Source organism: Barbatula barbatula, assembly GCF_947034865.1.
Source record: "Barbatula barbatula genome assembly, chromosome: 23".
NCBI classification, from domain to species: Eukaryota; Metazoa; Chordata; class Actinopteri; order Cypriniformes; family Nemacheilidae; genus Barbatula; species Barbatula barbatula.
Window position 1 is genome coordinate 2,999,465 of NC_136786.1, and position 25,223 is coordinate 3,024,687.

General features: G+C 41.5%; 1 protein-coding gene across 5 annotated transcripts in view; it reads left to right on the top strand.

Annotated features, from left to right (window-relative positions):
* tmx3b (thioredoxin related transmembrane protein 3b) overlaps positions 1-25,223 on the top strand; it is a 79,566-nt gene that overhangs the window by 34,885 nt on the left and 19,458 nt on the right. For 2 of the 5 annotated variants that reach the window (XM_079487766.1, XM_079487764.1), the window contains 4 exons: positions 6,493-6,550; positions 6,660-6,713; positions 19,761-19,817; positions 21,738-22,094. In XM_079487766.1, coding sequence (XP_079343892.1) covers positions 6,493-6,550; positions 6,660-6,713; positions 19,761-19,817; positions 21,738-21,951 — 383 coding nt within the window. In that variant the 3' untranslated portion in view covers positions 21,952-22,094. Of the gene's footprint in view, positions 1-6,492; positions 6,551-6,659; positions 6,714-19,760; positions 19,818-21,737; positions 22,748-25,223 lie in introns of those variants that run through there. The other 3 variants (XM_079487763.1, XM_079487762.1, XM_079487765.1) reach the window with 2 other exon arrangements.

The following is a 25,223-nucleotide window of genomic DNA, read 5'->3' on the forward strand; positions in this document are numbered from 1 at the left end:
TTCTAGTGATTCTGAATTCCTTGATTAGCTTTGCTTAGGTGTGTGTGATCAGGGTTGGAGCTAAACTCTGCACGGCCCTGGCCCTCCAGGGTGAGATTTCAGGAACCCTTTTGTCTGGTTATAAAGTTGTACCCTGTGCCTGTCCTGCACGCTCGTAGAGCATAAATGAGCTCTCGCAGGGGTGTGTTTACGCTCGTGGAACTGTTCTGCGTTCTAGAATCGCGGCATAGACATACAGTACCTCTACAATCTTCTCTGCAGGAAGCTTTGTTATGCCAGCTGCTCTCACAGATCTCAAAGGTCTCCCAAGCTGGAAGCCAGGCTCAAACACCTAGCCTTTAAGTCATCACAATCAACACTCATGACGACTAGGAGATCTGGTTTGGTGACCATGATGATAGGAAACTCTTAGTGTCGTCCATGAGACCTGGAAACACTTGTGTGTCATCCCTGGTGGCTGAAGAACTTCGCGTGGCTTTCATAAGGGAGGATTTGGTGTGGCGTTTGGCTCTGTGGTCAGCGGAGCATGATGCCTGCTGCCCCCCTACAAAATACATTCTGTGGAAGAAATGGCTCCTCCACCACTTTATTCATATGGCGCTTTTACAATTTTCATTGTTGCAAAGCAGCTGTACAAGAAAACATTGACTATAATGTAAAAACACAGAAGACAGACACAAACACTCCACTCAAAACGCACACACACTGAGACAGGCATACAAACGTGCACACAGACAGACACGCAGACACACGCACACACACGTACAGGGGCCATCACTTCCAACCACACACCCAAGATAAGGAGAGAGAGAAACACAGGTCAAATATTAAACAGACTATAAATTCCTATATGCAGTGTTAATTATGAGACGCTTATACGTGCTACACAAAACCACCCCTCGGAGACTCGGATCACAACGCAATTCAGCTCGTCCCGCAGTATAAACAAAAGCTCAAGATCAGCAAACCCGAGATAAGGACAGGCAAACAGTGGACTACTGAGTCTGTTGAACGCCCTAGACTCTAGGGCCTAGAGGCTGTTTTGATTCTACTTGTGGGACATTTTTGTTAATACTAGTAAGAACTTTGAAGAGTTGAATTCAGTGGAGTATATTCGGTTCTGTGTGGACTGTTTAATCCCAGAAAAACATTTAGGACATTTCCAAATGACAAACCTTGGGTAAATAAAGATTTAAAAAGTTCACTTTATAGGAAGAAGAGAGCTTTTGAACGGACACACATGCTTAAAATGAAAGAGATTCAGAAGGAGATTAGACGAATAACAAATGACTGTAAACTAAAATATAAACTGCAGATTGAGGCAAAAATGAGGGGGAATAACCTGAAACGTGCATGGCAAGGGATGTATACAATAATTGGGAAGGAAGAGAAGAAAAGGCACATAGTTACAAAAGGAGATGATCATGCATTTGTAAATGAATTGAATGTTTTTTATGCACGGTTCGAAACATCAGACTTTCTAAGGGAGTGTGATGCCATTAGACAGCAGCTACAGTATGGTACTCCTCCAACTATTACAGCAGAGGAGGTGTGTCGAGTATTTAATAAGATTGATTCAATAAAATAAGTGGAAAGGTTCTGCAGAAGTGTAGTGAACAACTAAGTCTCATTTTCTGCCAGTTTTTAAAAAAATCATTAGATACACACTACATTCCTAAAGCTTGGAACTCGTCACTCATAGTACCAGTACCTAAGGTAGTAAGACCAGCTGATTTAAATGATTATCGTCCAGTCGCCCTAACATCTATCGTGATGAAGAGACATATTCTAAATGATGTGCAATGTAATATCAACTCTTTACAGTTTGCGTATAGAAATAAGCGGAGCACAGATGATGCTCCTTTGTACATGCTCCATAATATCTATTGCTATCTGGATAAGCCCAAACGATATGCCCGGGCATATCACTTTATAGATTTCTCCTCCGCCTTTAATACCATCAGGCCACATATTATGATGGAGAGGCTGGGGCAGTTAGGGGTAAATCCTAACATAATCAGGTGGGTTGAGTCCTTTTTGATGGAGAGAACGCCGAGTACAAGTACTTAGGCACAATCGTACATAATCAGTTGCAATGGAACAGCAATGCCGACACAATCTATAAAAAAGGGCTGCAGAGGCTGCATTTTATGCGGAGACTAAGACAATTTAGAGTAGAGCATGCAATTCTATTGTATATTTATGTTTTGTATTCTGCATTGTCTTTTGTATAAGTGTATCAGTATGGTGCAGAACAATTTTCCGAAAGGTTAATAGATTTATATCATCATCAATTAAATAAAACTTAAAACTTCTAGCAGCAGGTTTGACAAAACCGGGGTAATATGCTCATACTTTTTTGTACTTGTAAGAACTCATGCTGCCGTGTTTTGGACCAGTTAAAGTTTTTGTAGTACGCCTGCAGGGCAACCGCCTAATAGTTAATTACAGTAATCTAGTCTTGATGTCATGAATGTATTAAATAACTTCTCTGCATCTGATGGTGACAGCATATGACATAGTTTAGATATATTTTTCAGATGGAAAAACGCAATTCTACAGGTGCAACATGGTTCTCAAATGACAGAGTACTATCAGACAGAGTTGTTCGTTCGTTAGTAATATATTAGGCTAACTAATGCTAATCTCAACAACTTGAAACATTAAAATGTACATACCATACCTAAAGCCTGTATTTTTCTCCTAAGAGCTTCAAATAGGGTCGTTGCTGTAAATAGTTTTGCACAATGTTTTTTTTATTTGTCCTAAAACGCACTGTAATTCCTTAGTATGGCTACCTTAGTTGATTTTATTTATTGTTGCAAATGCAATGCAAAGCTAAATAAGACAGACACTGACCAAGAAACGACAAAGAAAACGGGTGAGTGGCCGGATCAGTAATTCTTCCTCAGAAGACAGTCACGAGAAATACAATGGCTCCGTCTTTGTTTTTTGGACCAATTAACAGTCGGCATGAGGTACCTAGCCTGTTTACTTTATTTATTATCAACATTATAAATAATAATGCCAAATATTCTTGTTAGATCTGGGTTTTGTTACCGGTAGTTAGAGAATAGCCAGTGGCACCGCTAGGGGTGGGTTTAAGGGGGCTGAAGCCCTGAAAGTTTTCAGTAAAGCATGAATGTTTTATGACCATGCCGTGTACGAATCACTTATCACTTCCTGTGTCGAAACAGACAGAATTTTTATTTATATGCACTCTATTATTTATGTGAACGAGAGAGCAGAATGTTTTTTGCATCTTTTTTGTCTTAAACCTCCTGGCTCAAAATGTGGCGGAAGTGGTGCCATCCTGACCTTGTGCACACACACACACACACACATGTAGGCCTACCGTACCTTTAAGTGGCTCAACTAAACACTTTTCAAACGACATATGAATAGTTCATATTTGTAATTTCCTAATACTTTTTTATGTTAAATCAAATTACAAATTACTTCATATTTTACTAAATGAAAAATTTCAGCCTACAATAGCCAGCTTAATTATCCAGCTTATTTTCGCCCTGCTTTCTTTTGTGGTTCACTAAGCTTTGAATGATTCATTGATCTCTTGTATATTCACTTAGTGACCGAATGGTTTCAAGCAAATCGGTTCAACGGAGTCATTCGTTTGCTAATTTTTATGTGTTCATACTGGCCAACTCCCTTATGTAAAGTGTAAACATTACACATTGATTTACAAAACCTTTCCTGTCTGTTCGTGCCTGTGCTCCGGTGCATCTTCCCCCGACGCCAACTCCAGGAATCCATTCCATTGGCCCTTGTCTTCCACATGGCTTGTACCATAACAATGATTGGAAATATGCATTAACTGAAAAAAGCATGTTTTAAATCTCAGGGTTTGTCAACTTCCCCATGGCCCCAAAACCCCCTCAAACCCCAGAGATTAAGAACTGCAGTCTTAATATTAAAAGTGCTTTTATCACACTTCCTTTCAATAAAAGTGGATGGATGAATTGTGAGAAAACATTGAGTACCATGAGCTGCATGTTGTGATAGTAAAGTAAACAATTGTACATTTATTTTTGTTGTTTAATTTTTCTGCTTGAACATAAATATGCATAATACAGTGCATTTGGAAAGTATTCATCTTCTTCACTTTTTCCACATTTTTGTTATGTTACAGCCTTATTCCAAAATTGACTAAATTAATTATTTTCTTCAAAATTACCCCTTCATGATTTTTTTTACATTTATTCAAAATAACAAAACGAAAACATGAACATAAGTATTCACATCCTTTGCCTGTCGATCGACTTTGGAGTCGATGTGTGGTAAATTCAGTTGATTGGACATGATTTGGAAATGCATCTGTCTATACTGTATAAGGTCTCACGGTTAACAGTAACAGTGCACCAATCCATGAAGTCCAAGCAATTGTCTATAGACCTCCAAGACAAGATTGTATTGAGGCACAGATCTGGTGAAGGGTACAGATAAATGTCTGCAGAATTCAAGGGCCCAGTGAGCACAGCGGCCTCCATCATCTGTAAATGTCAAGTCAGCTTTATTTATATAGCGCTTTTTACAATTTTCATTGTTACAAAGCAGCTTTACAAGAAAACATTGACTATAAGTAAAACATAAAAGGTTATGGAAGTCAAAACACAGGTCAAGTATCAGACACACAATAAATTCCCATATGCAGTGTTAATTAAATAAGACTATCAAATTCTAGCAGCCCCCCTGGCCAGGCAAACGGTGGCAAAGAACCCAGAACTCCAATGGAGGCGAAAAAAATCTCAGAGGGAAACCAGGCCTAACCAGGGGATTCCAGTTCCCCTCTGGCAAAAACTGCAGCCTCTGCACAAGCTCGACAGTGCTTGCACAACAAGGCAAAATAAAAAGTTAGATTTAAAATTATCATTAATAATCCAATGGCTGAAGTTTTGTAGAGTCGCCACGTCCTTCATCTAGCTTTATCATCAAAGCATTTGTCAGGTCTGGGTATGGATTTGCGCCCTGCCCGCTCCGGTAACTAGTGCAGCCTAGATCTTTGAAATATATATATATTATGATAGTGTAGTGTATGCAAAGATGTATCTTTAGTCTAGATTTAAACTGACATAGTGTGTCTGCCTCCCGGACAGTGCAGGGAAGACTGTTCCAAAGTTTAGGCGCTAGATATGAAAATGATCTGCCACCTGCACTTGATTTGGAAATTCTAGGTATTACCAACTGACCTGACGCTTGAGAGCGTAGTGCACGTGATGGACTGTAATACATGAGAAGTTCACTCAAGTAATGAGGAGCTAAACCATGCAAGGCTTTATAAGTAATAAGCAAGATTTTAAAGTTAATGCGATGCTTTATTGTTAACCAGTGCAAGGTTGACAGAACCGGGCTAATATGGTCATACTTTTTGGTACGTGTAAGAACTCGAGCTGCCGCATTTTGAACCAGTTGGAGTTTTTGTAATGGGCCTGCAGGGCAACCACCTAATAGTGTATTACAGTAATCTAGTCTTGATGTCATAAAAGCATGTATAAGCTTCTCTGCATCTGATGGTGACAGCATATGACGTAGTTTAGATATATTTTTAAGATGGAAAAACACAATTTTACAGGTGTTGGCGACCTGGTTCTCAAATGACAGAGTACTATCGAATATAAAGCCAAGATTCTTAGCTGAAGATGAGGGTTTTATGGAACATACATCAATAGTTAAGAAGTATTCTTGGTTGTTACGTAGGGCGGTTTTCGGTCCGATAAGTAACACTTCAGTTTTGTCCGAGTTCAGTAATAAAAAATTAGAGACCTAGATCGGGCTGCCCAGCCAAACATAGCAATCGTGGGGGAAGGCGAGGTGACCAAGAACCAGATGGTCACTCAGACAAAGCTCCGGCATTTCTCTGTGGAGAGAGGAGACCTTTCAGTGGCCAGACGGAAGGCACTCCCAGAGAATTCTCCAGTTTGATGAAACCAAGATTGACATCTTTGGCCTAAATAGCAAGCATCATGTCTGGAGGAAACCAGGCACCACTAATCACCTAGTCAATACCATCCCTACAGTGAAGCATGATTTTGGCAGCATCATGCTGTGGGGATGTTTTTCAGCAGCAATAACTGGGAGACTAATCAGGATCGAGGGAAAGATGAATGAAAAGAATTCAAAAAGAATGCGAGAAACTTCCCTAAAATTGGTGTGCCAAGCTTGTAGAATCATACTCAAAAAGGCTTGAGGCTGTAATTGCTGCCAAAGATTCTTTAACAAAGTATTGAGCAAAGGCTGTGAATTATTATGTACATGTGATTTTTATTTTTTATACATTTGCAAAGATTTTAAACAAACTTTTTTCAAATTGTTATTATGGGGTATTTATTGAAGAATTTTGAGGAAAACCATTAATTGAATCCATTTTGGAATAAGGCTGTAATGTAACATGTGGAAAATGTGAAGTACTGTGAATAATTCGGATGCACTGTATAAACTAACCTTGCACATGCCTAATTTTGTTATATTCCTTAGGTAAATTGGTGGCAATTGCAGTTACTGATGAGAAGGATCAAACAGAGAAAAGTATCAGGTACAAAGATCAGTCACATACAGAAGGCTATGATGTTATGCTACTGTGACAGTCATTTAATGCTTAAATAATTGTATACAGAATTATCCATTTCAGTACTTTTCATCAGGTTAAAAGGTTTTGTCCAGAGAGTTGCTACTGAGCAGAAAGAACAGTATAACAGGTAAGATCCAAATCACTCTTGTTTTGATAGTTTATCTATTTGGCTTTATGTGGACAAACATTTGCGTTGCTGTAAAAAATAAATAAAGATTAAAATCACAGCTGCCACAATGCACTAATTGTAAAATAGGTCAATAACAATAGCATTTTTTGAAGCAAAGGCAGAAAGTCTGCAGACCTGTCAGTTTTTAACAAAAGGTCTTATTGACAGTATCTCACAGAAGTACGGACACCCATCAGACTTTTCATGTGACAAAACTGAAAAAATTACACTTTGCTACTAAAGTAGTGAGTGTACAGCTTGTATAACAGTATACATTTGCTGTACCCTCAACATAACTCAACACACAGACATTAATGTATTTGCCGCTGGCAACAAAATTGAGAGCACCCCTAAGTTAAAATGTCCAAATATTGGGTGCAAAGTGTGGTCACCATTATTTTCCTTGGGCCCGTTATTCACCGGAGCTTCGCAGGTTGACACTGGAGTCCTCTTACAATCCTCCATGATGACATCACGGAGCAGGCGGATGTTAACAGGCATTGCTTGTCCACCACGGCACTGACCCCCACTGTCATTTTTTATTTTCATAGTAATAAATCACTTAGTTCTGTCAAAGACCAAACTACAGTTGTGCTGCTGCGTAAGCGGAAAAAGTGTTGCGGCAAAGATCAGGAGTATAAGTCAGATTTTATTAATCATCTGAGGAGAGTGAAGTGCTGACTGACATGTAGTAGAATATGTTAGCACTGTTGTCAAGAGCTGGTTAAGGTTTCATTTTCTTTTTGTTCTTATTTTCAAAAGCCAGTGCTTTGCCATTTATTTAATATACGTTTTTCGTTTCGTTTTCCCTACTTATTTGTTTCTTATTTATTATACATAAACGTTTTTCTTTTCGTATACCTTTCTTCGATTCTTATTTATTTATTTAACTTATACATACACTAACCCTCTTCTCTCAACAGGTAGTGGTCAGCTAGTAGCTTTGTATTAGCAATTATTGTACTATTGCTCTTTGTATGACATATTGCTTATTGCTCCCCGAACTCTTTGCAAGTCGCTTACGATAAAAGCGTCTGCTAAATGACTAAATGTAAATGTACGTTATTCTTTTTGTATTCCCTTCTTGTTCATTTCTTATTTATTTATTTGTTGCACAATGTCAAGTCAACTTTATTTATATATATTTATATATTATTTATATGCTTTTAAAAAAAAGATTAAATGCTTCATGCACAGGGCCTGCTTCATGCCCATCTTCGACCGCCCCAAAGCAAACCCCCCATCCCCGTGGACCCCGTGGTCACCGGATCGTCAGAACAACCGATGCAACGCACCCTACACGGCCGGGCGGAAGTGCTCGTCGGCGGCGTCGAGATCATAAACAAAGGCGAGGGAAGCGCGGAGGTCTAGGAGCTAGGCTAAAGCTAACACCACACCGGCTCTCTTTACCCAGCATTTTCCTTGCTAATGTTCGATCATTAGTGAACATAAATGGATGAGATTCGACTCCGCATCATCAACAGCAAAAGACTTTTGAACTGCAATGTCATAATCTTCACGGACACATGTCTACACAGCGGTATACCGGACAACGCTATTGAGTTAGCGGGCTACAACACACACCGGGCGGATAGAACGGCAGAGGAATCCGGTAAGACAAGAGGAGGTGGATTGGGCATTTACATCAACAAAGCTTGGTGCACGAACTCTGTTATTGTCGGGAGACACTGCTCTGCTAACCTTGAGTTTCTCATGGTTAAATGTAGACCGGAATTCACTTCCACCATTATAACGGCAGCTTGTATTCCACCGGATGCTGATGCCAAACTTGCTATGAAAGAACTTCATGTAGCCATCAGTAAACAATAGACTGCTCACCCGGAGGCTGCATTTATTGTTGCGGGAGATTTTACATTTATTCATTTGGCAGACGCTTTTATCCAAAGCGACTTACAAGTAGTTTTTTTTTTTTTTTTTTAACAGTGACACATTACTGCAGAGCAATCGGGGGTAAGGTGCCTTGCTCAAGGGCACTTCAGTCATGACCTGCTGGCACTGAGATTTGAACCTGCAACCTTCTGATCACAAGCCCAACGCTCTAACCCCCAGGCCACAACTTTTAATCACTCAAACTTAAAGACAGTGCCACACAAGAGGAAACAAACCTTTGGATCATGTCTACACAAACATGGATGAATCTTACGCCTCGACCCCCTTCCCCACCTGGGTCAATCTGATCACCTTTCTTTGTTCCTCACCCCCAAGTACATCAATCTCATTAATCGTGTGAAGCCATCAGTGAAGACCATCAAGGTGTGGCCTGCGGGGGCAGACTTTTCACTCCAGGAAAGGTTTCTACACACAGACTGGAGTATGTTTGCTTCTCAGGCCAGCAGTGGCTCTCACACGGACATCGACAGTTACACCACCTCTGTATTGGACTACATAAATTCCACCATTGATAGTGTCACAACCCAGAAGCAGATCACCACGTACCCTAATCAGAAGCCATGGATGAACAAGGAAGTGCGCCTCCTGTTGAAAGCACGTAACACTGCCTTCCGATCGGATGATGCACAGGCCTACAGTACTTCTAGGGCAAATCTGAAGAGGGGCATCAAAAAGGCCAAGCACTGCTATAAGCTGAAGCTAGAGGAGCATTTTTCTAATTCTGACCCTCGACGCATATGGCAGGGCATCCAGGCCATCAGTGACTACAAACCCAAACACTCCACCCCCATAGCCACAGATGCCGTCTTCCTGAACGAGCTTAATGACTTTTATGCTCGCTTTGAGAGAGACAATAAGGAAACAGATACCAAGCTCACACCCTCTGCTGACCACCCAATCATCACACTTAACTCCACTGATGTTCACACTGCACTAAGCCGGATCAACGCGCGCAAGGCTGCTGGCCCAGACGGCATCCCTGGTCGTGTACTCAAGGCATGTGCGGAACAGCTCGCTGGGGTCTTCACGGACATCTTCAACCTGTCCCTTGCCCAAGCAGTGGTTCCAGCATGTCTTAAATCCACCTCCATTGTGCCCATCCCAAAACATTCGAACCCGACATGCCTTAACGACTACCGCCGTGTAGCACTCACACCCATTGTTATGAAGTGCTTTGAGCGGCTGGTCCTGGCACACCTAAAGGTCTCCCTACCACCCACACTGGACCCATACCAATTTGCCATACCAATCGCAACAATAGGAGCACGGATGATCCATGGCGCTGCACTCTGTGCTCACACATCTGGACAATAAGGACACTTATGCACGCATGCTGTTTGTAGACTTCAGCTCTGCTTTCAATACCGTCATCCCTTCCAAGCTAATCGTCAAACTTGGAAACCTAGGCATCAACAACCCAACCTGCAACTGGATTATGGACTTCCTGACGAACAGGCCTCAGCTTGTTAGGTTAGGCCACATCTGCTCCACCACCACCACCCTCAACACTGGTGTACCACAGGGCTGCGTACTGAGCCCCTTTCTCTACTCCCTTTTCACCCTCGACTGCAGGCCTGTGAATGGATCTAACTCCTTCATCAAGTTTGCAGACGATACAACGGTGATTGGCCTCATCAGCAACAACGATGAGACTGCATACAGGGAGGAGGTCCGGCACCTAGCCACATGGTGCTCAGACAACAACCTGCTCCTTAACACCTCCAAGACAAAGGAGATCATCGTGGACTTCAGGAAGGCGAAAGGAGGCACACACGACCCCATCAACATTAATGGGATTGCTGTTGAACGTGTTTCCAGTTTTAAGTTCCTGGGGACTCACATTTCGGAGGACCTGTCCTGGACCACCAACACCTCATGCCTGGTCAAGAAGGCTCACCAGCGTCTCTTCTTTCTGAGGACACTGAAGAAGAACCAACTGTCTTCAACTATCCTGGTGAACTTCTATCGCTGCACAATAGAGAGCATCCTGACCAACTGTGTCACAGTCTGGTACGGGATCTGTTCTGTTGCTGAGCGCAAGGCACTGCAGCGGGTGGTGAAAACAGCCCAGCGCATCACAGGGACTACACTTTCTCCCATTGAGGACATCCAGAAGAGCTCGCAGCATTCTCAAGGACTCCTCTCACCCCGCTCATAGACTGTTTACTCACCTGCCTCACCTATTGCATTGCAACTGTAACAGCTAATGTCAATAATCTATGCACACTTAATCACTTGCTCTATTGTTTAGTCTAAATGATTATCTGCTCATATCCACCTGTACATTAATGTTCATAGTGTTAATGTTCATAGTATATAGTCATCTCTATATATTGTTCATAGTACATACCTACTGTAAAATATTTTCAAAACTGTATAATATTTTATCAATATTGTATTCTGTATTTATTCTAACTGTGTATCCTGCACTTGCTAATTGCACTTCTGGTTAGACCTAAACTACATTTCGTTACACTGTACTTGTATATGTGTAATGACAATAAAATCTAATCTAAAAAACTATGTTTTTACATGTTGACTAACTATTGGGAAAATTACATCACCGCAATATCCCTATATACCATACTATTTGATGTAACAAGTACATCTGGGACAGGAGCTCAGTCAAGTACTGCGTAGCTAAACCATTCAGGGCCTTATATGTAATTAAAACTCGGTAAGGCAAAGCAGTAAACAGAATCATGTAAGTGTTTATTTCTGTCTTGTTTGTATTAGCGCAACCATCGTTGCTAGTTAGCACTGTTTTTTTTTTTTTACAGTTTTAACACGTCCTGAAGTCATGTTAATTTCTGTGCTTTCACAATTTTGCGGTTTTGGTCTGGTAGCTTAGCTGTGTTCTTCTGCTAACGTAGTCCTGCTGGATACACTCGCAGCCTGGACCATATATAATTTGTTTATCCACCACAGCATCCTCGTCACATGCAGCACTCATTGTGTGAAGACCAAAAAGTGTAAAGCCCTGCGACCGTACCTGCACAACTCTACCGAGCAAGGACATTTAAATGTTTCTATTTATTATTATATTATTCGCTCATTTTTCCTTATCCCTCCTATTATCCACTTTTGACTATGTGTTTTCAAATCCTATCTGTCACTACATCTGGTAAATAAAATGTCTCACGTCGTAGGTAATGCAACCCTAAAAATCTGTAGGCTCTTTCCATGTCCAAAACGAAAGTTGTATCCATTGGCTTGTAAACAAAGTAGATTTCATTATGTCTACTGCTAATCATTTACATTTAGTCATTTAGCAGACGCTTTTATCCAAAGCGACTTACAGATGAGGAAACATTGGAAGCAATTATAACAATATAGGCAACAAAATACATGTGCATCAAACTAGTCCATTAAAGCCTAGCACAGTATAAAAAGCTAAGAATAGTGAGGTTAGTAAGTGTTTTTTTTTTTTTTTAAAGAAGGAAAGGGAAGAGAATTAGGAAAAATCAATCAGCGACGTGTTGACGGAAGAGATGCGTTTTTAGGCGTTTTTTAAAGATGGCAACCGAGTCTGCTGATCTTGTAGCAGCTGGTAGATCGTTCCACCAATGTGGAACAGATCCAGAGAAGGTACGGGAGAGTGACTTTTTTCCTTTTTGGGATGGTACCACTAGTCGTTGTTCCTTTGCAGACCGCAGTGATCTGGCAGGAACATAGATCTGCATTAGCGAGTGGAGATACGATGGTGCAGATCCGGTGTTGGTCTTGTAGGCCAGGAGCAAAGCTTTGAACTCTATGCGGGCGGCAACAGGGAGCCAGTGTAACCTGATGAAGAGCGGAGTTACATGCGCTCTCTTCGGTTCATTGAAGACCTCTCTTGCCGCCGCATTCTGGATCATCTGGAGAGGTTTGATTGTGCAAGCAGGAACTCCAGCCAGAAGCGCATTGCAATAATCCAGTTTGGACAGGACAAGAGCCTGGACTAGGACTTGCGTAGAGTGCTCCGATAGGAAAGGTCTAATTTTCCTAATGTTGTAGAGGATGAATCTACAGGACCGGGTGGTGCTGGCAACATGAATTGTGAGGTTAAGCCGATCATCGATTACCACTCCCAGGTTTCTGGCTGTGCTGGACGGTGTAATCGTTGATGAGCCTAGTTGAATGGTAAGGTTGTGGTGAATCTTTGGGTTGGCCGGGATCACAAGCAGTTCCGTTTTTGCAAGGTTTAGCTGCAGGTGATGATCCTTCATCCAAAGCGAGATGTCACTCAGGCATGCCGCGATGCGAGCAGCGACCGTCGGATCGTCCGGTTGAAATGACAAGTAGAGTTGTGTGTCGTCGGCATAGCAGTGATAGGAGAAGCCATGCTTCTGAATGACCGAGCCGAGGGATGTCATGTAAATGGAGAAGAGTAGCGGTCCAAGCACTGAGCCCTTTGGCTCCCCCGTGTTGAGCTGTTGGGACGTGGAGACCTCATCTCTCCAGGATACTCTGAATGACCTACCCGAGAGGTAGGACTCAAACCATTGCAACGCCATTCCAGAGACACCCATAGCACTGAGAGAAGCCAGGAGGATGTGATGGTTGACAGTGTCAAAGGCAGCAGACAGATCCAGTAGGATGAGCACAGATGATATGGATGCTGCTCTCTGTGGAATGACCGGTCTTGAACCCAGACTGATTGCTGTCCAGGAGGTTGTTTTGCATGAGAAAGGAGGAGAGCTGATTGAACACAACTCGCTCCAGGGCTTTGGCGATGAAGGGAAGAAGGGAGACAGGCCTGTAGTTTTCTAGAAGTGCAGGGTCCAGGGTGGGTTTCTTTAGAAGCGGTGTGATGCGGGCCTCTTTGAACTCTGTGGGAAATGTCCCAGTGGTGAGCGAGGAGTTGATGATGTGGGTCAGAGCAGGCACAACCGTTGGGGAGATGGCCTGGAGGAGATGGGTGGGGATGGGATCCAGTGGGCAGGTGGTAGGGTGGTTGGAGCCAATGACCTTTGAGACATCAGCTTCAGAGTTGAAAAGGCAGGGAGCACACACGTGTCAGGGATGTGGGCGGGTTCGACAGATGGTGGCGTAGAGAACTGGCTGCTGATGGCAGTAGTTTTCTTTACGAAGAACGAGGCAAAATCAGCAGCTGTTAACTCCGATGAAGGTGCAGGAGCAGGCGGACAGAGGAGAGCAGAGAAGGTTTTGAAGAGCGTTCGAGAGTCCGGAGAGTTGCAGATCCTCGAGTGGTAGTAATCTGTTTTTGCAGAGGTGACATCTACAGAGAAAGAAGAGAGAAGAGATTGGTAGAGAGAGAGTTCAGCAGGGTCTTTTGACTTGCGCCATTTTCTCTCAGCTGACCGGAGGCTGGCGCGATGCTCACGCAGGACATCCGATAACCAGGGAGCCGACGGGGATGGACGGGCTGGTCCAGATGCAAGGGGGCATAGGTTGTCCAAGCAGGATGAAAGCGTGGAACACAGGGTGTCTGTGGCATTGTCTGTATCTAAAAGAGAGAGCTCATCAGATGGGGGGAGTGCAGAGAAGACAGCAGAGGAAAAACAGGAGGGAGGGAGAGACCGCATGTTGCGCCGGAAGGTGACCATCGGTAAGACATCTGCGATATCCGGAGCAGTGAGGTCGAGGTCAAGGGTGACGAAGAAGTGATCAGACGTGTGCAGCGGGGTGACCTGAGAGTGATGAGTGGAGCAGTACCTTGTGGTGTAATCATTATGGTTTTATCCTTCTAGCCCTTACTGAAACCTGGATCAAACCACAGGACAGCATCACACCGCACTACTAAGCATACAAAAGTCCTCCCGCTGCACACATCTGACAATTTTCTTCTTACTGTCGACCTAAACTTTTCTACACCAGACATAACACATGTTCCCTAACAGGTCATCTTTAGGCGTAATCTATGCTCACTCTCTCCCTCTCGCTTATACTCTGTGGTTTCATCCGCACTCCCTTCCCCGAAGCAGCACTCATTACTGGATGTTAACAGTATTAACACTATGATCCACTCGAACATCCTGCCTAAACAACTTATGCCCACTCACCACCAGACCAGCCTGGGCTATGCCCTCTGCCCCCTAGTTATCTGATTTTCCTTGGGAGCATCTCTCACAACATTGCACAAATCAAATGACCCCTCTGAACTTTGTCATTATCAGTGTCTCCTATCTTCATTCTCCACTGATGTCTCCTCTGCTGAAACTCGTTACTACCACTATTGGATCAACACTGCATCTGACTCTCGTACTCTCTTTAAAACCTTCTCTGCTCTTCTTTGTCCTCCATTAGCTTTAACAGCTGATGATTTTGCTTCATTCTTTATAAACAAAACTTCTGCCATCAGCAACCAGTTCCCCAAATCGCCTTCTAACGAACATGTCCTAACTTCTGACACGCACACTCTCCCCTCATTCTCTTTACTATCTGAAGCTGCTGTTTCTAAAGTCATCCTCTCTAACCACCCGACTACCTGCACACTAGATCCCATCTCCACCCATCTCCTTCAGGCAGCGATCCGTCAGTTGTCCCTGCGCTCACCCATATTATGAAATCCTCTATCCACGCTGGTTCATTTTGCACAGCTTTTTAGGAGGCCTGCATAACCCCACTTCTTAAGGAACCCACATTTGATCCTGTACTTGCAGAAAACTACAGGCCAATATCTCTCCTCCCATACATTGCTAAGTCTCTGGAACGTGCTGTGTTCGACCAACTCTCCTCGTTCCTTACTCAGAATAATATCCTGGACAGCAACCAGTCAGGTTTCAAGACCAGTCATTCAACTGAAACTGCTCTACTCTCAGTCATCAAAGCTTTGAGACTGCCAAGGGCAACCTCTATATCATCGGTACTCATCCTGCTAGATCTAACTGCTGCTTTTGACACAGTTTATCACAACATCCCCTTGACAACCATCAGGGTAATGGGTGTCTCGGGAACGGCGCTCCAATGGTTCAAGTATTTTCTTCCGGGCAGGTCATTCAGGCTATCATGGAGAGGTGTGGTCTCTGAGCCTCAACATCTCACTACTGTGGTGTCCCAGGGCTCAGTGCTTGGACCACTGCTCTTTTCAATATATATGGCACCCTTGGATCGGTCATTCAGGAACATGGCTTTTCCTATGACTGCTAGGAAAGTTGACACACAGTCAATACAGTATCTGCTCGAATCTCTGCGTGCCGGAGTAATATTTCACTCTTGATGAAAGACCATCACTTGCAACTGAAACTGCTAGTGATCTCGACTGACCCAAAGATTCATCACTACCTCTCCATTTAATTAGGTTCATCAACCATTTCCCCTTTCAGGACAGCCAGGAACCTTGGAATGGTAATTGATGTTCAGCTAAGCTTAACTGATCATGTTGCCAGCAAGACCGGGTCATGTAGATTTGTCCTGTACAACATTAAGAAACTTAGACCTTTCCTAACAGATTGTTTTCATTGTTGGAAAGCAGCTTTACATACAGTACATCATAATAAAAAGTTAACAAAAATATTACTGGGGAAAAATTTAAGAGAATATAGAATTCAAATATTAAAGTTTTTCTCTGTAAAATGTACACTGATGTTAGTAGATTAGCCGGTATCAGATTATGATCTAACAGCCCTGAGTGTTTCCTTCTCTGGAAAATCTTGAATGTCAACTAGACAGTTCAGCTGTCCATCAAAATCTGGATCCTCATACTGGGGAGAGTACACTCAAAATCCAGTCTTGATTTGACTTTCTCTCGCAGTATGGCAATTAGGTCATCCACTGATTCTGCTCGTCCTGTCAGAGTTCCTTTCACTGCAATATATATGGCAGTCTAAAGACGAAGCACACATTTCTGGGATGCTGCAATCATCTGGAAGACAAACCCATAAATAACTGAATATGCCATTATCTGTTGTAATCCTTTAAGTCGTTTCAACACTTTCAATTAACAATTATTCTCACACTATTATATTATGAGTGATTAGTATCCGTAACCTAGAATGCAAAGGTACATCCCTATAGAACTAAAATTTTGGAGGCTTTGCTGTCAAAAACAATCATATACGTTTTCTTTATCATAATGTTAAAAGTGGTTTAATGTCCAAATCAACAGTTGGTTTAAGATCAACATTGAGTGTGAAAATGTTTGTTAAAATCAAACGATGAACATACATTTTTAGTGCAGCAGTACAAAACATTTGGCCATCAACAGCTTTTTTCCTTTAACCCTGTATGCAGAGAGGGGTAAGCTATCATTGAGCTCTTGATATGCTGTGGACAGCAACATTCCCCGGGGGAAGCACATATGCTCTGAGGAGTTCAATCATTTGAGTTCAAAGAAATGTGACATCGATGTCAACAAGGAGGATCTGTTCAATTTTGCCAAACTGGGGCAGAACCCATCAATATTTGCTCTTTTATGTGCTGTATATCATGTGGTTTTCCTTTTTTTTTTGTTGAATGCCTTGTTTTGCATCCTCAGAAAGTGCTGAAACTAAGACAGAAGAGACATTTGATATCTACTGATGTGGTTAAATTAAGGATGGTGCCTTGAGATGGCCACCATGAACTGATGCCTAGTTGCTAATACCTAGTACCTAGTTTGCAAATACTGAACGGAATAGGCTGCCAGATTATATACCACAACACACAAAACAGTGCACCAAACTGACTGACCAAAGGACCCAATGGAAACACCATCTTTTTCAAGACAGCGAAGATCTTGCAACAAAGGAGAAGGTGCACTTCATTAGCCACAGCTCTGATCATGAGGTACCTTAGATAGTGCTGCTAGCTAAATTACATGCAGTGCGGATCACCATTTAGGCGGTACCGTGAAGTACCAAGATCGTCAATGTATAAAATCAATTGCTGTAACAGATCTGGAGATTAAATGAAATACACTTTATTGTCCCCCGGGGGCCGGGGGTTTGTCTTGGACTCATGGTGTTTACATTGACAAAAACTTTGAAAAGATAAATAACAAATTCAACAATACTAAATGAGTAAATAGCAGAACTCATTCGTCATTTAACGTGATTGAAATCGGTATAAAATACTTAAAACGATTATACCTACACATTGGGAGTCTGTATATTCTTCCAGAAGGTAACAATTCGTACTCAGTATGCAATACGTTAAGTGGATCAGCTAATATTTTATGTGCTGAATCAAGGGGGAAAAAATCTTTCTCCTTGTGGTCTTTATCGCTACTTTTACAAAGCGTACCATCTTACTTTTTACCTGAACTGTAAGGTTGCCAAACCAAACCGTAATACAACATCTGATTATACTCTCTTTAACCGCCTGTTAAAACAACCACATGGTTTTCTGGTCCACGCCTTAATCTAAAAGTATGCAGAAAATATAATATGTGCTGCACAAGAGAACTAATTCTCAGGAGTCCCCCAACTAAGTGTGTTATCCATATAAATACCAAGGTACCTATAAGAACACCCTCGCTTAATTGATGTTCCAAGAATAAGCACTGGTTTGTGATCCCCTGTTGATCTAAGAGATGACAACAAATGATTCTCCTTGAAATATATGCCATCTTTATGGCTTATGTAAAGGTCGTTTGTGAGAACTGTGTCTCCTTTATTCTGTGGAGTATGTCTGAACAATTCCTGAATCATATGGAATATTTTGTTAGGACCCATAGACTTGCATGGGTTGATCCTAGAAAGGGTCTTCCTCACTTCCGCTGGAGACAGACGGAGTGCCTAGTGGTGGGAGCTGTGGGCAGTTTTTGTCCAGGCGTGTCTTTCTGCATTTCAATAGAACTGATTGAGTGCATCTGGAAGATATGTGTTTTTTGTGCAAAGGACCATTTTGCATTCTTGATGCCAAAGGACAGATTGGCTCTTGCTGATTTGAGGGCTGCTTTATTTCTTGTTCTGAACACTTCATCTCTGGTCTTTAGCAGCCCACAATCCTGCTGTCATCCATGGCTTCTGGTTGGCACATGTGATAATGGTCTTCGTGACCGTCACACATCAAAGCACTTTTGATGTAAACAGTCACTGTTTCAGTACATTCTTGTAAGTCTGTATCTGTATCATTGTTGTTAATAGCTGCCTCATTACACATGTTCCAGTTCCATACTGTAATGAGATTTGGATTGTATGCTGGGATTAGCATAACAGAGATGTGATCCGAGTACCCTAAGTGGGGGCGGGGTTCAGCTTTGTACTTGTTTTTCTCTTTTTTGGTAAACAATCTCGAGTGTGTTGTTTCTCCATGTTGCAAAGTTCATATGCTAGAATTTTTCAAATGATACACTCAAGACAGAGACATAGAAAAGAATCCTCTTTAAGATCACATTCTTTATTTGTAATGATCAAAATGCGGATCGAATTGGGTCCTTTTATTTACTTTGGGTATAACAATTTCACCAAAGTCACAGAGACGAAGTGCAACTTCAGATTTTTTGTCTTTTTATCGTAGTGTAACAATCACATTTTGGGCTGCCAATTGACATAAAATACAAAAAAACTTTCAAATTGCTGAATCACTCTGTCCCTTAACCTTCTCTTAGTCAATCATTTGTAAAAGCATTTATACTGGCATTCCAGTCTATACATAACGTAAGTCAAATCATTGATCTCATATTTCTTAATGTATTTCACATCCTCAAATATAGATTTTTTTTGTGGCGTTGATTATTTTATTTGGATTAAATTTGACACATTTACATTACATTTATTCATTTGGCAGACGCTTTTATCCAAAGCGACTTACAAGTAGTTTTTTTCAGTGGCACATTACTGCAGAGCAATCAGGGGTCAGGTGCCTTGCTCAATGGCACTTCAGTCATGACCTGCTGGCACTGAGATTCGAAACGGCAACCTTCTGATCTAAAATGTTGTCTCTTATTTGACACCCAGATGAAGGCCTGCTAGGGATACGCGTTGGTGGGTTAAATAAAGGCTTTTTAAATAATCACACTTGCCTGGACATGGAATCTTTCTATTTACTGGGCGACCTTTTTGAGTGCCAAATGCGCTCTTGGATCTTTATATATAATTTAATTACTTAGATATAAAAATGAAGTCTTTCAAACTAAATTTTCCCTTCACGTTTTACCTGCTTTGTTAACATGTTGTGATGATAAACCAGAAGTCAGTCTTACATTTTGTCTTATTTTTTGTTTATTAGGGATTTCCAGTTTGGCCACATGGAGGGTAATGACTACATCAACAGCCTGATAATGGGGTCAGTATCTCTAGACAATTATTCAAAGCAGCCAATGTCATTGTTTCCTGTATATTTTTTCATTTTCTATTCTTTCTCTAGCGGTGCAGCCTTTAAGTTTACAGTAAATACCAAAAACAATAACTATAAAACTATTGTAAGGATAAATATAGCTACAAATATAACTGTGCACATGCATTTTTGTGGGCTATTTTGTCTGTTGTATGTGACAGTTGCCTGTTGCCAGTTGATGGTGCAAACAAGGAATCACAATGGCCAGATCAATTTGATAAACCTGGGTCTTTATTCTCAAGCCTTGTTTTAACCTCGGGTAAACAATAATTTCACTCTTGTAATTTGGAGGCGGTTATTCCCGCATTTACATGGGATTATGAAACCTGAAGCAGGGTTAGCAGTGCTTTCGCATGGTGCTGTGTGATACAAAGTGGGGGTTGACTGATACGACCAGATGCTGAACACCCAAGCTGAACAGCGCTTACCTCATGTCACAAGCTGTGTACAGTCACAGAAACTCAGCGTGCTGTGTAAATAGACGTTTCAGTTGTTTTATTTATGCAAGTAAATCACGTCTTTGGAGGCAAAAAAGGATTTACGATAATTTGCATAGTAATAAAAATTTTCTCGGATGCGAAACAGCAAGGTGGTTACTTATTTAAAACTATCACGTATTGTTTTTTATAACGTGTGAGAGAAAATTTCACGCTGTGTGCGGAAAACCAATATTCTCGCCAAAGATTTATTTAAACATTGAATGTGACTTTTGACCCTGATGACCTTATGGGTCATTTTTTTTTAATTGAGATTTTTACACCCCCGAAAAGCATTCTACTGATGTAGGGGTTATTAGGACAGGACAATATCTTGCGGAGATACGGCCATTTAAGTCTGTAATCTGAGGGTGCAAAAATATCTAAATATTGAGAAAATTGCCTTCGAAGTGGTTAATCAGAGGCACTGCAGCAGGCCATCCACTCACAAAAATAATGTTTTTATCTATTTAGGGTAGGACATTTACAAAATATCTTCATGGAATATGACCTTTACTTTATGAGCAGGAAAAAGCAAGCAGAGACCTTGTGCATTCCCTCTGTCTCCAAAAAGTGTGTTTGACTAACCATAAATTAACTGGGGGTCAGACGGAAGTGACTTGGGTACATTTAAGAAGACTAGATTTAAGCCTATTGAGGTGACACACTTTGTGCTGGTTATTCCAGGACTCACAATAGCCACAACATTGTGACCAAACATACAGCTCAAGTTTCACTCAATGCATGTAGATTATGGCAATGGTTTACCATGGCTATGGAGGACTAACACTGTGCCATTATACAGTTTAAACTGGATTGTTGTGCCGCTATAATTAGTTCCCCGGTTCATCTACCAACCCAGAAAATGTAAAAAGAACAACACAGTAATTTTGGTTTCTCTGAAAGTATGTGAAAAAAATCAGTGCTTCAGATTACTCGGCTTGATGACAAAGGGGAGGGATCTCATTGTAACATCACTTAATCTGCTCGTTTTCACCCGTGTTGCGCCATTTTGTTTTGTCGTAGGTGACAGGAGTGTATCCTCAGGGACCTGTGGCAACTTAAAAGTTGATAAAATGTCACTGTGAAAGGTTTGTCCGTTCACTCATAGAAAGCAATGTGTATGGCATATAAACATGCAAAGGTATTCTTGTTCGCATTTTGACCCTTTTCTTTCTTGGGTAGGCTACTTTCACTACTTTCTACAATCAGAAAGCAGTGTGTATGGTTGGTAAATACGTGATCGGGTTGTCATGTGGGTTTTCACGTATAGAAAATGTGAGGCCTTTGATAGTAGTCTGTTCACTTATAGAAAACAATGTGTTTGGTGTTTAAAGACGAGACATTGTTTCTCATTCACTTAATGTGACCCTTCTTTCTTATCTGTCGACAGAAGCACAGGCTCACAACCCTGGGTGCATTATCTGCTGAAAAGGGGGCGGAGACTAGCAGCTCATTTGCTCTTGACACTTATACCAAAATGGCTCGTTTCTCCTCGCATGCAAAATTGGGCAACTAGAGCATGGTATAATAAAAGATCTGTGGTGTATTTTGAGCTGAAACTTCTCAGACACATTCTGTGGACCCCTATGATAGATATTAAATAAAGTAACTGCTTATTTTGAAAACATAGATAAATATAAGGATTGTGTGATTTGGGGAAAATATCGAATTGCGATTTTCTTTTTTTTTACAGGCATTGCAATTTAATGTTTCTAAATCAAGCTTCAACTCAATATTGTCAATAGTGTGCCACACAGTATGGGTATAGTTACCCTGCTGAAAATAACAATAAAAACCATAAGATAATTCTAATTCCATATTTGCAGTTTTGGGTATTATTGATATAGCAATTTATGTTGTTCTAAAGGTTGCCAACTGTCAGATTACACCACACCAAAAGAATCCAAATACCAGTGTACACTATATAGTTTTCATTAAAAACAAATACAACACCCATTATAACCCTTAAATCCATAACATGTTCTATTGTATTAGTGAATTGTTAAAATGGTAAATAGGTTACACAGTTTGATTTATGTTTCATTTCATCCAAATGAAATCAGTAAAGCAGTTAGATGGAATTTAAACAGGAACTTAATACCTTGCACTGTTGCATGTTGCAATAACAGGTACGTTTTGTATATACGTATATTAAATTAAAGTGTGGATGCTTGATCTTGGTTTGTTACACTGCCGTTATAACACAATTCCCATGTGGAGACAAAATTGGTGCTTGGCAAATTAGAGTTTTGTTATTCGCAAAACCTGCACCATTTTTGACATACTAGGAGTATGTGTAAATGAAATGGATTGCATCTTTCCTGGCAGCAGAATGTGTTTTTGGGACCTATTTTAAAAATTTTACAGTTTAATTAAGTCACCGGGAGAAAGTAAATGAGCGGTGCTAAACAAACAAAATAACAAAACAAAAACGAAGAAACCCTTACACAAATAAAAACTCAGTGACAAAGCATTGGCGACTACATTTTCCACTCCCTTTTTGCGTCAAATCTCAATATTATAATTTTAAACTACCAGAGCCCATTGCGTCAGCCTTTGGTTTTGATTGTACATTCGACACAGAAACGTCAGAGGGTTGTGGTCGGTCTATACAACTACAGGATATGAAGTAGATCCAACGTATACCTCGAAATGCTGCAATGACAACAACAAGGCCAAAGCCTCTTTCTCAATTGTGGAATAGTTACATTGATGTTTGTTAAATTTCTTAGAAAAAAAACAAACAGGATGATACCTTCCTCGTCCTCCTGCGCTCGCATCGACATCCAACTTGAAGTGTACTGCAAAATTAGGGGCAGATAACACAGGAGAACTACATAACAAGAGCTTAATGGTACTAAAAGCGGACTGACTCGCGGCTGACCAAATGAATTCTTTTGCGGGGCTGAGCAAGTCTGTCAGGGGTTTTGAAACAGAAGAAAAATTCTTACAAAAACTTCTGTAGTACCCTGCCATTCCTAAAAATCTTCTCAACTCCTGACGAGTAAGGGGTGCAGGGAATTCTTTAATGCCTTCAACCTTGGCCTCTACTGGACGAACTTGACCTTTCGCCACTTGCTTACCCAAGTAAGTCACCGTAGCTTTACAGAACTCACAGTTAGTCAAGTTCAAGGTTAATAAAGCATCAGAAAGTCGTTGAAATACCGTAGTCAACACTGACAGATGTTCAGGCCAAGTAGAGGTATAGACAACCAGATCGTCCAAGTATGAACTACAATTAGGGACATTTGCCAACACTACATTCCCTAACCTCTGAAAAGTCACAGGTGCATTCCTGAGACCAAAAGCCATAACATTATATTGCAGGAACGAGTCTGGGGTTACAAAGGCGGAATGTCTGATGCCCTTGGTGTCAGTGGCACCTGCCAATAATATTTGAGCATATCTAGCTTTGTAACAAATTTAGCAGCACCTACGTTGTCAATGCAGTCCCCCATCCTTGGCAATGGAAAACAATCTGGTACGGTTACAGAATTCACTCTACAATAATCGGTACAAAAGCGAACTGTTCCGTCAGCTTTTGGAACTAAGATGCACGGAGAGCTCCATGGACTAACACTGGGCTTTGCAAGACCTTCCAGTTACAAATACTCAACCTCTCTCCTCATTGCAGCCCTCTTTACAGCATTCATCCGATAAGGATGCTGCTTAATGGGAACAGCCCGGGCACATCCCCAAAAATCTGATGAAAACCTCTTATCAGTGCTACAATGTCCACACGCTGATCCTCTGTCAAATGACATAACTTAGAAGGATCAGCTAGAATCTCAGAATTGGACAAATGTGTAAAGGCCAACGGGTCCACCTGTAATCTCACCTCATCAGCATCGAACTCAGCATTAACAGGAAATGATGGTTCTATCTCACAACTCACAGCAACAGACGACATCACTGGCACTGTGTTCTCCTCTGCACAGTTAGATGCTTCCTTCCTGGAATGAGCAGATTAATGTGACAGACAAGTTTTTGTCTCTTACGATCAGGTGTTTTAATGATGAAATTCGTGTCATTTTGTTTACCGTCTACCTCATAAGGACCAACAAAACGTGCAGACAATGCAGACCCTAAAATCGGTAATAACACAAGCACCTTATCACCCACTGAAAAAGATCGTGTCACTGCTACTTTATCAAAGCGATGTTTCATGCTAGATTTAGCTTCCGAAAGAGCTTCTCTGGCACGAGCACATGCTTCATGAACTCGTTCATGAAAACAAACGACATAATCAAGAATGTTCTTTGTAGGGCTCAAACTTTCATCCAGACCAAGCATTTGCTCCTTCAGAACCTTCAGTGGTCCTCGCACACTATGTCCGAAAACCAGTTCAGTTGGACTGAACCGTAAAGACTCCTGAGTGGTTTCACGAACAGCGAAAAGAACAAGTGGCACACCCTCATCCCACTCATTCTCTGTCTCGAAACAACATTTCCTCAACATAGACTTAAGTGTCTGGTGAAATCTCTCGAGCACCCCTTGACTCTCTGGATGGTAAGGACTGGAAGTACGGTGACGGACTCCCAATGAACCCAACGTTTGTGTGAACAACTTCGACATAAAGTTTATGCCTTAATCTGTTTGTACTACCTTAGGCAACCCAAACGTAGTAAAGAACTTTACTAATGCCTTAACGACCGCTTTGGATGTAATTTTTCTCAAAGGCACCGCTTCAGGGTAGCGAGTCGCTACACACATCACCATGAGCAAAAACTGATGTCCAGTCTTTTTTTAGGCAATGGCCCGACACAATCCACGATCACGTGCTCAAAAGGTTCACCGAGCACCGGAATTGGAACTAACGGCGCTGGAGGAATTACTTGGTTTGGATTCCCAATAACCTGACAGGTAGAGCATGTTC